Raw genomic sequence first — 14,429 nt, forward strand, 5'->3', positions numbered from 1 at the left:
ACTACAAACTTGGATCAATTACATTAATTCTATAAATTCTTACAGAGCATAAACCCGGTTCACAGCACTGTTTTAGGCAATGAAATAGAAAAATTGGTTTTTCTTAAAAACTGTAAAGAGCTAACATTCAGTGAGGAATATATGGCAAAAACCAAGAAGGCAAGAAAGATAAGCAATGCAGCGTCAGCACTCAAAGCCATTTCTGTCTGTCAAACAGGAAGAATCAGTTGCAAAACTGAGCCACTCTTTTAGTAGCTTCCTGAAGTGAGGATGTTAAAAATAAATCTGAGTCCAAGGAAGGTGTGGAATCTAATAAATCCTACCCCAACCATCTTCTAGGCTGGGACATACAGGACTACGTCCTCGGGTAGGGATGAACCAAACTGCAGCCCAGTGCCAAGTCTTCTCGACCTGAGCAATCACAGACCTTGAGCTGGGCTGGATGAAGGTAAGCTTACACTAGTCATAGTACCTTCTAAGGTGCCTGGCGGGTCATGAAAACCCTTTCTGGAGAAAAGTATCTAACCCAGGCCTCCAAACTATTCCTTCAAATACCTTCTCAAACATAACATCAAACGCTAACCAGAAACACACACAGAGATAAGACACCACGAGTGAGAAGCAGGCACAAGTGTGCGTGACAAACAGCCGCAAAGACTTAAGACACTGGTATTATCAGACACATAAGTAGAAGTAACAACGCTTACCCTGGTGAGACAACTAAAAAACAAGCTTGAAAACAGGGAATAAGAAACTAAAAAGTGACACAGCAGACTTAAAGACTTTCTAGAAATGAAATGTACAATTATGGAAATTAAGAACTCATTTTGCAGCAGATTCTTCATAGATGAACAGAGAAGTAGTAAACTAGAAAACATTTCTAGAGAAATCACGCAGAATGTGATGGAAAGAGAGACAGATGAAAAATGTAGAAAGTGTAAGAGACAGACAAGGTACAGAATGTTAACTAGAGTTCCATAAAGAGAAAGCAGCATACACAATAGCTGAAGAAATATCAGTTTAAATTTTTACAAAGTGGATGAAGGATAACCAATGCACAAACTCAAGATGCCCACAAATCTGAAGAATGATAAATTTTAAAAATCCATGCTTAGACACATTATATAAAACTGAAAAACCAAAAACCCCACAAACAAAAGAACAAAAATTCAAAGAAAAAGAAAATTTCAAGAGCAAAGAGAGAAAAACAAAACAAAACAAAACTAGATTAGCTTCAAAGGAGTTAGACTGACATCTGACTCCTCTCTAGAAGACACAGGCAAAGTAATGATGACCTTCCACTAAATGAAATCCTATATCCAGTGCCAACCTACAATCTCTATACTTCAACTATTCTATCTAATCTTCAACCATTCTTCAAGAGTAAAGAAATAAAGATTTTCAGACAAAACAAAATTTGCACTAAAGAAAAGTCTAAAAGGAGAAAATAGTCACAGATAGAGGATCAGAAATACAAGTTGTAAATACACTGGTAAATTGAAATTAATCCTGACCACATTTAAATAAGAGGAAAGAAAAAAAGCAGAGATACAGCAGGACAAAAATAAAGTCACAGGTGATTTTGCCACTGCTAACACACACTATAGGTCTTACCACAAGCAGGCACTGATGTAAGCTCTTCACATATTTTAACTCATTTAATCCTTACAACATGTGAAGTAGGTGGTAGATTAGCCTGGTATTAAGGAAGGGGTTGGAGAAGGCAATGGCACCCCACTCCAGTACTCTTGCCTGGAAAATCCCATGGACGAAGGAGCCTGGCAGGCTGCAGTCCATGGGGTTGCTAAGACTCAGACATGACTGAGCGACTTCAATTTCACTTTTCACTTCATGCATTGGAGAAGGAAATGGCAACCCACTCCAGTGTTCTTGCCTGGAGAATCCCAGGGACGGGGGAGCCTGGTGGGCTGCCATCTATGGGGTCGCACAGAGTCGGATACGACTGAAGCGACTTAGCAGCAACAGCAGCAAGGAAGGGGTGACTGAGGCAGATAGACAGTTAAAATCTGGCATATCTAAACAGACTGTGGAGGGCTCGAGAGAACGGCCATGCTTCACTTTTGGACCTGAACAGTGGTTACCCAACTATACGCTTTATAATTATTACACTATATGCTTACTTTATGCACTTTTCATACTACTGTTATATTTCACAATGATATCAGAAATGAACAAAAGTAAATGAGGCTAAACAGCAGTGATTGAAGAAGAAAATGGAAGCAGAAAAATTGGCAAGTATTACGAAATGAAATAAAAACATGATTCATGTCTACATATTTCAATGTGATTCAACTGTACATTATTATTAATAAACTTTGAACTTGAAGAATCAATGGCTTTATTTGAGTGTTACCTGTATTATGCACTGGAATAGGTACAACTATTTACAAGTAAATGAAAAACAAGTGACAATTTCCTATGCTATCTTTCAACTTTTTAGAATCTTTTTTTTTTTTAATCATCATGGTATATTCTAGTCCATGAAAAACAGGTAAAAATTTTCCTGCAAAGCAACTTATGTACCAAAGCTCACCTGATTTCTCAGATAAAGGGAAAAGCCTGGCCAAAAAGAGTTGAATTCGTCCACAGAAGACTGTATTCTGGGATTTTGATAATCTTCGTAGGAGATCTAACAACAAATGGAAACAAAGGTTACACAGAAGAGATCATTCTATATTTATTACAATATATCCAAATGTCTTAACCAGTTCAAAAGTATTTTCCTAAAGCAGTAGTTCTCAAAATGGGGGTAGAAACTATTTTTTGTCACAAAAAAAAGGACTAGAAAATTAAAAATAAAATGAGTTTAACATGGGCAAGATAAACTTCACTCAACTTTTTGGTTTTCATTAAGTTTATACCTAGAACAGGAATAGATAAATTTAAAGCAAATGATCAGTTTTAATAAATCAGACTGCTATTTTAAAATGAAAATACAATCTACTTAAAAAAAATTTTATCACCTGTGTTTAATTCAACCACCTGGTTTCCTGGCCATATTACCTTCTTAAAAACCAATCATTTAGTGCTCACTTACCATTGCACATACGTAGTAAATAATTCTTCCCAGCAGAATAGAATGTATTCTGAAATTAAGACAGAAATTATTAGTTGTTCTGACATTGCTGCACATTCTTCAATAGTAAGTCACAGGAAGTAAGATTTTAAAGAACACTAATGTGTGCTGAATCTACTATGCCGCTTTCACTTCTTCCAAGCAAATGACATTTTTTAATGAAATATTTTCAAACATATAACAAATACGATTCTAAGTAACTTTTAAAACATGTAAAAGTGTGTGTTTTCAAGGTAACTGTTTCTACTCAAATTTTGTACTGTCATTTTTTTCTCCATGTGACTCTTACTTGGCTTTTCCAAGAGAGCAGAACATATAATTCTCATAAAGACAAACTTTTTAGCCATCAGCAAGGTCAGAAATAAAAGCCACAAACAAAACAAACTACCCTCAGAACTCTGGATCTACAGAAAGCTAAAGTTAGTAGAAAAAGAAACTAAGGCACTTACTGATTTCCAAGTAGCAACATTTCTTTCCACAAAAGTGAATATTGTGTCACACTGATCCAAAGGAAGACAGTCCAAAACATCTCCCAACAATACAAAAGGTGTAGATGCCGTACAAATACCTTCAAGTGGAGCACAAGCCAATTTAAAAGTTTAAAATACGGCTGAGAAAGAGAGCTCATGCAAAAAATTTTGAAGATAATCTTAAAGGTACACTTTGTCAATCCTAACAAGGCTGTGAAAGGCAAGAAACAGAAGCAACCTAAAAGTCCCCAAGGAAGATATACTTAAGTTTATTTAAGTTTTGGTATGTGGCATCCTTGATAATCCTTCTAGAGCACTTACTATATGTCAGGCACAGAAAGTGCCTCACATACACTAACACGTGTAATCCTCATAACCCTATGAGGTGGGGAACATTATCTCCAGTTTACAGAATGGGAAAACTGAGACACAGGGAAGTTAAATAAGTTGCCCAAGATCATAGAGCCAGTAAGCGGTACAGCTGGGATACTAACCCAGGCAGTCTGGCTCCAGTCTGTTTTCTTCACCACTAAGCTATTCAAAAGAATATAATGCAACCAATTAAAAACGATGGTTATGATGACTATAATAACTTGGAAAATGCTTATGATTTAATGTCAAGTGAAAAAGGCAGAGTTCAGAACTGTATGGATATTATAGTTGTAACAATAAAATCTATTAAAAAGACTAGAGAAGCTAAAATTATATACCAAAATAAACGGTAGTTTTTTAAAGTAGAAGAACTGGGACTAGTATTTTCCCTTTTCCTCATTTCCAAATGTTCTGTAATAATGCTAAATTTAAACTGTCTTTGTCATTTGAAAAGATCTAGTTCAAAAAAGATAATAAAAAGGTTTGATACTAATTTCAGTTCTTACTATACTTTTAAAATATACTGTTGTTTCAAAGGAAAATTGGTAAAATAAAAAGTTATGTCTAAATTCAATCTTACTAAAGCAATAAACTAAAGACTTTAAGGTCATCTAGGCTAGTTAAAAATGCTTTTATTTCCCTGCTCATTCTTCCTTCTATTTTTCGGTAACAGATACTAATACTTGTTAAGGGTTTAGGAAAAGTAGCCACTTCAGCATGATATGTAAAAAAAGTATCTAGGGGCACTATTAGCCCCTGCTACTGCTACTGCTAAGTCGCTTCAGTCGTGTCCGACTCTGTGCGACCCCATAGACGGCAGCCCACCAGGCTCCCCCGTCCCTGGGATTCTCCAGGCAAGAATGCTGGAGTGGGTTGCCATTTCCTTCTCCAATGTATGAAAGTGAAAAGTGAAAGTGAAGTCGCTCAGTCGTGTCGGACTCTTTGCGACCCCATGGACTGCAGCCTTCCAGGCTCCTCCATCCATGGGATTTTCCAGGCAAGAGTACTGGAGTGGGGTGCTAATACTGCATTAACACAGTAGTTCAGAAACAGGAAGTAGTATTTCCAGCTCTGCGCTGCACTGGAAAGATCTTAGCTGGAATGTAGTATGAGGGATACTGCCTAGAACCAGTGAGGCATAAAGCAGCAAAGTTCAACTCAATGCAAAGGAAATCTGATCATCAGAACCAGCTAACAGAAATCAAATGGTGAGCTTCATCAACGGGAGTAGAGGACCCCTGTCCAGGATGTTACTGAGGGGAGACAGGACAGGCCAGAGACAAGACTGAACCAGATGACCTCCAAGTCCTTTAACTAAGTTGTGATACTTTGTGTCCTGTATACCTAAGAGACTAGAGACATACTCTCTGCCCTCAGCTGAAGTATAATTTGGCAAAATAACACACATTTAATCATTACAGAACTTAAGAAAATTACCTAGATTCCTCTCTCAAAGATTCAGTAAAACTGAGTGAAAGCCTGGCAATCTCATTTAAAAATGGAGCTTCACTGGTGATTCTGATGAGCTGGGTTATAACATGATTCCCCAACAATGTCACAATCCGTGTCCCAGCCTCTGTGCTGCCCTCTGAGCTTCATCTTAACCTTGGCCACAGACACCCCCTCCTGAGTTCCCAAACACCTTGCTATGTTCAAGCCTGCATGGTTCTGTTTACGTTTTCTGCCTAAATAGACTTCTTCTCTATCACATGGTAAATTCCTACTTAGTCTTTCAAAGCATATAGTACATACTGCATCTAAAAAATGCTTCTGGTATTTTTGTGCAGGCTACTACATCTCTGCTTCTAAAAGCACACTGTACATAAATTATAGTACTTATATCCAAACTGTTAATTTTTGTTATGTAGACTATGAGCTTTTTAAAGGTAGGCATTTTTGAAGGTTTTCACCAGTGGAGAGTCTGACATAACAGAAGCTCAATAAATTATCTGCCAAGTTGAGTTTAACAAAACATGTTTATGGACAATTTGAAAATCTGTCACATAATAAACAATACAATCATATTGGTCTCAAGAAGAAATTTTTCCCATAAAATTAAAATAAAAAGGTTATTTAAACTTTTATTCATGGCTTAACTGAGTTCTTAAGTCCGTATCTTTCTCAAATAAAGTAAAAGCTTTAAACACAGACTTTGTATAACTTCAAGTATTTGCCAACAAAGGTCCGTCTAGTCAAAGCTATGGTTTTTTCAGTAGTCATGCATGGACGTGAGAGTCCATAAAGAAAGCTGAGCACCGAAGAATTAATGTTTTTGAACTGTGGTGTTGGAGAAGACTCTTGAGAGTCCCTTGGACTGCAAGGAGATCCAACCAGTCCATCCTAAAGGAGATCAGTCCTGAATATTCATTGGAAGCACTGATGCTGAAACTCCAGTACTTTGGCCACCTGATGCGAAGAACTGAGCCATTGGAAAAGACCCTGATGCTGGGAAAGATTGAAGGCGGGAGGAGAAGGGGATGCCAGAGGATGAGATGGTAGGATGGCATCACCGACTCGATGGACATGAGTTTGAGCAAGCTCCAGGAGTTGGCAATGGACAGGGAGGCCTGGCGTGCTGCAGTCCATAGGGTTGCAAAGAGTTGGACATGACTGAGTGACTGAACTGGACTGACTGAAGCATTAAAAACATTACCAGTTTACAAGAGTATCATATCAGGATAATCAATGAATGAAGTAGATGCTGCAAACTGTTTGACAGGAACTGGCAAGGAACACTCCATTGCAGTACTCGTTAGAATATGCTTAATAAATGAATGATGAATAAGCATTTCATATAAGTTTAACTTCTAAAGCCAAAATTTATGAACTACTTAAGTTCACAAAATTGTTTGCGGCTATACTGGAAGATAACTTTTAACTTGTATGTTTCAGTTTTTTTGTAGGAATAAGTACCAAAATAATAAATGTGAATAGTGCTTTACAGATTAAAAGGCACTTTTCACATAAATTATATGAATAAATCAAAGGAATATTTTAACGAGACTAATTAAAAAAGAGTACCGATGAGCTACTTTTTCATTGCTTCTTTATGCAAATATTTAATGAGCTACTACTGTGTATTAGTCACTTTTTAAAAGTCTGCTGAAACTACCTCCTACTACCCCTGGCCCATCTAAACCAATGTCTGCCCAGTTTTCCTGCCAGCAGTTTCTCCCCATCCCATGCCTTTCCCACAGGTACTCTTTAGTACAGCATACAAAGCCCTTTACAAATGATCCTAACTTACCCTCCTGCTTCTTTCCTCATGGTTCTCATCATCCTCTCCCCATTCTGCTCGTTTTTTTTTTTTTACAGCTCTTACACCCCAGCTCCTATGTTACAGTTTTCTTTCTAGCCCATCCTGGATCCTTCAGACTCTGAAGTTTAAAGAATCACTTCAACTATACTTCATTCCCACTTCAATTACCCCCAATAAGACATTTACATGTGTTTTCTCCCTGAACCACTAGGTTCCTTATAGGCAGGGAATATGTTTTATCCACCACTGAATCTCCAAGTCCTAGCTCAGTACCAGGCACATAGTAGATGCTCAATAAATAGGCACTGGATGAACGAAGTAAGTGGAGAACAAAGAAATGTCAAAGTGTGCAGTGTATACTAGTGACAAGAAATAACTGGGAGCTGATTTCAGTGGGACTTCTTGGCAATGGGGGTAGGTAGGCAGAATTTGAAAAATGAACAAAATCAACTAGGTAGAGAGGTATGGAGAGAATACGTTTTCAATAAAGCATGTCAAGTCTAGGATCACTTTAAAACCAAACCAAACCATACTTACCTTCAGTTACTCCCCCAATAGCAAGAGAAATAATAGCTAAAACGTTTTCACATGATGAATGATTTATCTACCAACAAAGGAAAAAACAACTTAATTTAGGAACCAGAATTTAGACTAATTTGATAATAAGAAAAACATACCCTCTGACATTAAATTGATTATCACAAACATTGGATAAGGATATTTCTCACAGAGGATAAAATTACTAAGAATATTTTACAAATGAATGATAAGAGCCCTAACTATAGAAGTATATTAAATAAATAAGCAGCAGGTGATTCACTTAAAATCCAAGAGTCTTGGGAAGATGGTTATATTAGCATGATTAAGCCTGTAAGCTAATCAAGCACAGATGCGCTGAGGCCATTAAGTCACTCAAAGGCACCAGACAAAAGACTGGGCCAGGGGGATTAACTGTACTAGTGCATCAGTATGTCTGGGAAGGGTTTTATTAATAATAGAAGAGAGATGATGCTTAGGTGTGATAGTATCATAAAAACCAGCATTTATTGAGTGTTTATTAAGTGCCGTTTTATGCAACCCTGTAAAAATGGTGTTTCCTCTCTTACAAATGAAATTGAGGCCCAAAAAAGCAAGGTAACCTTGCCCAATGCCTGACAACAGGTGACTAGGTCTGAAGAAGAAAGAATGAATTCAGAACTGTCCTAAAGAAAGGGACAGTTTTATGGCTACTGGAAAAGAATCTAGCTTCTTGGGATCCAAGCTTTGCTAAATGAAGAATAAACTGTTGGAACTTTTCCTTTCCTTTGAGTGCTCCACTAATGGTACACAAAGTCAGATTTTTCACGTTTAAATTTCTGTACTAAAGTTGGATGGGCTCCTGTTATCTATTACTAACTGAGAAGGAGGATGCTGATAAGGAAAACGAGGGCCTGGAATACGTGCTGAACATCCTTGGACTAGACCTCTCATCCACTCCAGGATGTGTCGCTGTTTATACAGCAAAGACAGGGCCCATCTTCAAGTTCTAGTTCTTGCTCAGGAAGACCTCATGCCAACTTTTCTTATACATATTCAACGGCAGAGGGCTCTGCTAATTTATTAAACCAAACTCTTAAATTGCACCTATGCTATCAAAACCCTTATTCATGATGTAACTCCTATGCGGACTATGACCAAGTTAGGTTTCACAGACTAAGTAGTTCCCTCCAGAAAAAAAATAGTCATGGTTAAATATTCTAAGAATAAAAGCCAATTAAAAAATAATATTTACTAATCTGCCAGCAAAATTTTAACAATAAATAAAGGAAAAACATACTTACAATTTCTTCTTCTAGAACACCTCTAAAAGCCTGGTCAAGGGTACATTTTTTTTCATTTTCACTATTAAAAACAAAAAACACCTGCATTTTTAAAACAGCTCAGGGTTAAGTATAAAGATTTCAATGAGCCCATGTCATGGATATTAACGCCTTACCTGCCAGGTAACTGGCTAAAGGTATTCAACAAGGGCTTGATATTTTTGCTGTTCAGGGCCTCTCTCGTAGATTTCTAGAAGAAAAAAAAAAAAAAAAAAAAGCACATAAGTTGAAGGATTTTTTGTTCACTGAAAAACATATCACTCATTAATTGTATGTCTAACTAAAAAATGTTTATACCTGAGAAAAATTACCTGTCAGTCATTTCAGCAGTAGTTCTCATTCAAATGCTACTTACTCATCACTTGAAGCTTGTTGAGAGCGTCCAAGCTCAGTTTTCTCATTCCAGGTTTTCCCGCCTACCTTTCCTTTAAATATGCTATTCATTCTGCTTTAAAAAAAAATCTCTTAAGTGGCCCCCTATTTACAGGTTTTGTTTCACAGCTTCCTCTAAAGGTCCTTAATAATGTTATCCCGCTCAATCTATCCAACCTTCCCAGTAACCCCAAACACATACTCTCCACTAGGCTCTAGCCATTTTTCCATCATTTTCTATCAAGTTCACTCTAGTGTATCCACGCACATTGTTCTTCCCATATGCTCATGTAAATTCTATCCACTCTTCAAGACCCAAGGAAAGTCCCACCTCCCCTAGGCAGCTTGCACAGCACAGTCCCTGACATCAAGTAAACACTGATGTCTTAAAGTACTAAACCTGCTGACTGTCACAAAGTAGTCGTAACTGAAAAAGAAAAATACTGCCAAGTCATTCACTCTGTGAAAATTCACATACACTTGGCAAATCATCTTGTCACATCACAGGAGTTACATTTATACAGGAAATGGTCTATTCCTGACTCTGTGAGTAGGCTGCGTAATCTTGGTGCGTGCAAGCTCAGTGGTGTCCGACTTTTCGTGACCCCATGGACTGTACCCCACCAGGCCCCTCTGTCCATGGGATTCTCCTGGCAAGAATACTGGAGTAGGCTGCCATTCCCTCCTCCAGGGGATCGTCCCCACCCAGGCAATGAACCCACATCTCCTTTGCCTCCTGCACTGGCAGGCGGATTCTTTACCACTGCACCACCCAGGAAGTCCGTAATCCAGAGCATACCCTTTGTCTCTGTACTTCATTCTCCTCACCAGTTACATATATGGGTTGTTGTGGGTCCTTATTACCACCAGCAGCAGTGGCATCACCTGAGAACTTGTTAGAAATGCAGAATCTCAGGCCCCATTCCTACCGAACCAGAATCTCATTTAACAAGATCCCCAGGTGATCCCAACCCATGCTCAATCTTAAGAAGCATTGGGCTAGATGATCTCCTATTAAATGGTCCCTTCCAGGACTGATATGACCTTGGACACACCTAACAGTTTCTCCTCGCAGAATTATAGAAAAGTAGGGACGAATCCAGTCAAACGACTTAGAACACGGTTCTTCATTTGGTAATGGGCAACATAAGAAGAATACTGAGTCTGAAGTCAGAAAAAACAGTGAAGCAAATCATTTAACTTTTATGTTTTCGAACTGTGGTGCTGGAGAAGACTCCGGAGAGTCCCTTGGACTGCAAGGAGATCAAAGCCGTCAATCCTAAAGGAAATCAACCCTAAATATTCTTTGGAAGGACTGATACTGAAGCTCCAAACTTTGGCCACCTGATGCGAAGAGCCGACTCACTGGAAAAGACCCTGATGCTGGGCAAGACTGAAGGCAGAAGAAGTGGGTGACAGAGGATGAGATGGTTGGGTGGCATCACTGACTCAATGGACATGAGTTTGAGCAATCTCCAGGACATGGTGAAGGACAGGAAAGACTGGCACGCTGCAGTCCATGAGGTTGCAAAGGGTCGGACACGACTTAGCGACTGAACAACAACAAAGGCGGGGGCTGGGGGGCGGGCTGTCTCAGTTTCTATCTCGTCTACTGCGGATAATTAAACACCCTACTTCACAGGGCTATTCTGAGTTAAATAAGCTAACATCAAAAAGCCCTGTAAAGTGTTTCCCCCAAATGCTTAAATTACTGTTCCCCAAGGCGGAAGAATAAAATGACAGATGACAACCCTTCCCAAGCTGATCAATTTGCCTCGCCCCACTTAGGACCGTCCTCATCGATCTCTAAGGAGTGAGATACAAAGAGTTAAAGGGTGATGAATAAGCGGCGAGAAGAGCCACCTGGCAGTTAGGAGGCGGGGCGGAAGCCGGTTCTCTGGACTAAAACCAGTCCCGCCTTCCCTCTAGAGCAGCCCCCTGCCAATTCTGGAAACACCCGCCTGGCTAAGCGAGCACCGCAGAGGAGCAGGACCCAAACGGAGGTAGTCTGCGGGTGAGCCCTCCACGAAGGGCGCAGGGCTCCGGGACCCGCCGGCGGAAAGGAGGAGGCGGACCGCAGAGGACTCTTGGAAGAGGCAGGTAAAGCGCCTTTGCCGCCTCCCCAGCCCACGACGGGGCCGGGAACCCGTCGCCGCGGCGTAACGCCTCTGTCCCCGGTTTACCCCAGTGCAAAATTCAAGTAATTTCAGGGAGAGGAGAGCAACAAATAGCGTTGGGCCGGGGCCGCGCCCACCGTTCCGCAACTCACAGTAAACCGCGTCCGCGCTTCGGGCAAACTGAAGAGCGGCGGCGTCGGAGACATCTTCTTGGCTGCGCGTGCCCGCCACTTCGTCGCGGCGCCCGCTGATGACGTCAGGGCGGGAGCAACGAGAGTGCCGGCTCCGTGCGCGGCTAGAGCGGCTTGTGGGCGCAGGGGCGGGTCCGGTGGTGTTAGGGAGCTTCCCTGTGACGGAGGTCGGGAGGGCGTTTGGGAGCCAGGGTTAGCCACTCAACGCCCGATCCGGGTTCGTGGGTAACAACCCATGGGTGACTGCAGATGCGCGGCCTCGCCCTGTACACGCTACGGGTTACAAGCCGGGACGCTCGGGCTGTTGGCCGGCGTTCTCCTGGTTTGGGAAGTCGGGTGAATGGCGGCTGGTTACGGCTCGATGGGCCGCAAGGGAAGGTGGTAGCCGTCTGAGAATCCAAGTCAGGCGGCTTATCCGGGAGCTCCGGGCTGGGGAGGTGACGGCAGTGGCCGTCGGTTCAAAGTCCTTCTTCCCGAACGAGTGGTCCCACCTCCGGATTCGCGCCTCTGCCTCGAAGGTCACGGGCCCTGTAGCTCAGGTGCAGTTCCACTTTCTGAGAAATAAAAATAACGCTTGTATCCCTGAGCTGTTGAGGAGCGTGAAGTCATGAATGCAAGCGTGGCTTGTGTAGCAATGTAATGTGTGGGGATTCGTTCATTTTGCTGGCAGATAGAGGGCTCTACTGAACGAGGAAGATTGTGGAGGAACGCAGTACTCGGCACTGATTGGATAGCCAGTGGCGCCAAGTCCCAGGGTTAAGGCACCTGTTGCAAGACCTAGTCTTCTGCCCGGTTCCTCCCTCGTCTCCGCTCACTTGGCCAATAAGAAGCCAAGGGGCAGTCGTCTTTCCGTTGGAATTATGCGGTGGGGAAAGAAGCACTGACCCAAACACCTGCTACCAGCTCTTACCCACCTGCGCGTGTTCCTAAATGAAAGCCTGGCGCGCTTTACCTGGTTCCCTTCGTGGATATCCAGCGAGAGTACGGGACGCTAACAAAAATATAACTTTGCGTAGTCTTGTCCCTAAGTGGGAATTGTGAACAGTGATGGCTACCTGGAGCGTTGCAGGTTTTTTCAGAATAAAATCATTCAGGTTTGATTGTACAACGTACGTTGCCAAATTGCCCAAATCAACTGGTATTAACTGACTTAATAGGTAACTGATGTAATCGGATTGTTATCGTATTATGGATGATTGTTCAGTTCAGTTCAGTCGCTCAGTCGTGTCCAACTCTTTGCGACCCCACGAATCCCAGCACGCCAGGCCCCGCTGTCCATCACCAACTCCTGGAGTTTACCCAAACTCATGTCCATGGAGTTGGTGATGCCATTCAGCTATCTCTGTCGTCCCCTTCTCCTCACCAACTCCCGGAGTTTACCCAAATTCATGTCCATGGAGTTGGTGATGCCATTCAGCCATCTCTGTCGTCCCCTTCTCCTCCTGCCCCCAATCCCTCCCAGCATCAGAGTCTTTTCCAATGAGTCAACTCTTCACATGAGGTGGCCAAAGTATTGGAGTTTCAGCTTCAGTATCGGTCCTTCCAATGAAGACCCAGGACTGATCTCCTTTAGGATGGACTGGTTGGATCTCCTTGCAGTCCAAGGGACTCTCAAGAGTCTTCTCCAACACCACAGTTCAAAAGCATCAATTCTTCGGCGCTCAGCCTTCTTCACAGTCCAACTCTCACATCCATACATGACCACTGGAAAAAATATAGCCTTAACTAGACGGACCTTTGTTGGCAAAGCAATGTCTCTGCTTTTTAATATGCTATCTAGGTTGGTCATAACTTTCCTTCCAAGGAGTAAGCGTCTTTTAATTTCATGGCTGCAATCACCATCTGCAGTGATTTTGGAGCCCAAAAAAATAAAGTCAGCCACTTTCCACTGTTTCCCCATCTATTTCCCATGAAGTGATGGGACCAGATGCCATGATCTTAGTTTTCTGAATGTTGAGCTTTAAGTCAACTTTTTCACTCTCCTCTTTCACTTTCATCAAGAGGCTTTTTAGTTCCTCTTCACTTTCTGCCATAAGGGTGGTGTCATCTGCATATCTGAGGTTATTGATATTTCTCCCGGCAATCTTGATTCTAGCTTGTGCTTCTTCCAGCACAGCGTTTCTCATGATGTACTCTGCATAGAAGTTAAATAAGCAGGGTGACAATATACAGCCTTGACGCACTCCTTTCCGGATTTGGAACCAGTCTGTTGTTCCATGTCCAGTTCTAACTGTTGCTTCCTGACCTGCATATAGGTTTCTCAAGAGGCAGGTCAGGTGGTCTGGTGGTCTGGTATTCCCATCTCTTTCAGAATTTCCCACAGTTTATTGTGATCCACACAGTCAAAGGCTTTAGCATAGTCAATAAAGTAGAAGTAGATGTTTTTCTGTAACTCTCTTGCTATCTCAATGACCCAGTGGATGTTGGCAATTTGATCTCTGGTTCCTCTGCCTTTTCTAAAACCAGCTTGAACATCTGGAAGTTCACAGTTCACATATTGCTGAAGCCTGGCTTGGAGAATTTTGAGCATTACTTTACTAGCATGTGAGATGAGTGCAATTGTGCAGTAGTTTGAGCATTCTTTGGCATTGCCTTTCTTTGGGATTGGAATGAAAACTGACCTTTCCCAGTCCTGTGGCCACTGCTGAGTTTTCCAAATTTGCTGGCATACTGAGTGCAGCACTTTCACAGC

At 41.5% G+C, this 14,429-nt stretch overlaps 1 protein-coding gene and 1 long non-coding RNA gene across 3 annotated transcripts in view; one reads left to right on the top strand and one right to left on the bottom strand.

Annotated features, from left to right (window-relative positions):
* The window catches only part of THOC1 (THO complex subunit 1), a 37,117-nt gene extending 25,266 nt beyond the window's left edge, over positions 1 to 11,851 (bottom strand). Inside the window, exons 1-7 of the mRNA XM_019986623.2 lie at positions 11,699 to 11,851; positions 9,174 to 9,247; positions 9,019 to 9,079; positions 7,736 to 7,802; positions 3,547 to 3,665; positions 3,059 to 3,107; positions 2,555 to 2,650 (exon numbers count right to left, since the gene is read on the bottom strand). Coding sequence (XP_019842182.1) covers positions 2,555 to 2,650; positions 3,059 to 3,107; positions 3,547 to 3,665; positions 7,736 to 7,802; positions 9,019 to 9,079; positions 9,174 to 9,247; positions 11,699 to 11,752 — 520 coding nt within the window. The 5' untranslated portion in view covers positions 11,753 to 11,851. The remainder of the gene's footprint in view (positions 1 to 2,554; positions 2,651 to 3,058; positions 3,108 to 3,546; positions 3,666 to 7,735; positions 7,803 to 9,018; positions 9,080 to 9,173; positions 9,248 to 11,698) is intronic.
* The window catches only part of LOC109577789 (uncharacterized), a 37,568-nt gene continuing 34,396 nt past the window's right edge, over positions 11,258 to 14,429 (top strand). Inside the window, exon 1 of one of the 2 annotated variants that reach the window (XR_002183590.2) lies at positions 11,258 to 11,529. This is a non-coding gene — a long non-coding RNA (uncharacterized lncRNA). The remainder of the gene's footprint in view (positions 11,530 to 14,429) is intronic. The other variant, XR_011563818.1, reaches the window with a different exon arrangement.

The sequence above is a fragment of the Bos indicus genome, chromosome 24 (genome assembly GCF_029378745.1).
Source record: "Bos indicus isolate NIAB-ARS_2022 breed Sahiwal x Tharparkar chromosome 24, NIAB-ARS_B.indTharparkar_mat_pri_1.0, whole genome shotgun sequence".
Classification (NCBI taxonomy): Eukaryota; Metazoa; Chordata; class Mammalia; order Artiodactyla; family Bovidae; genus Bos; species Bos indicus.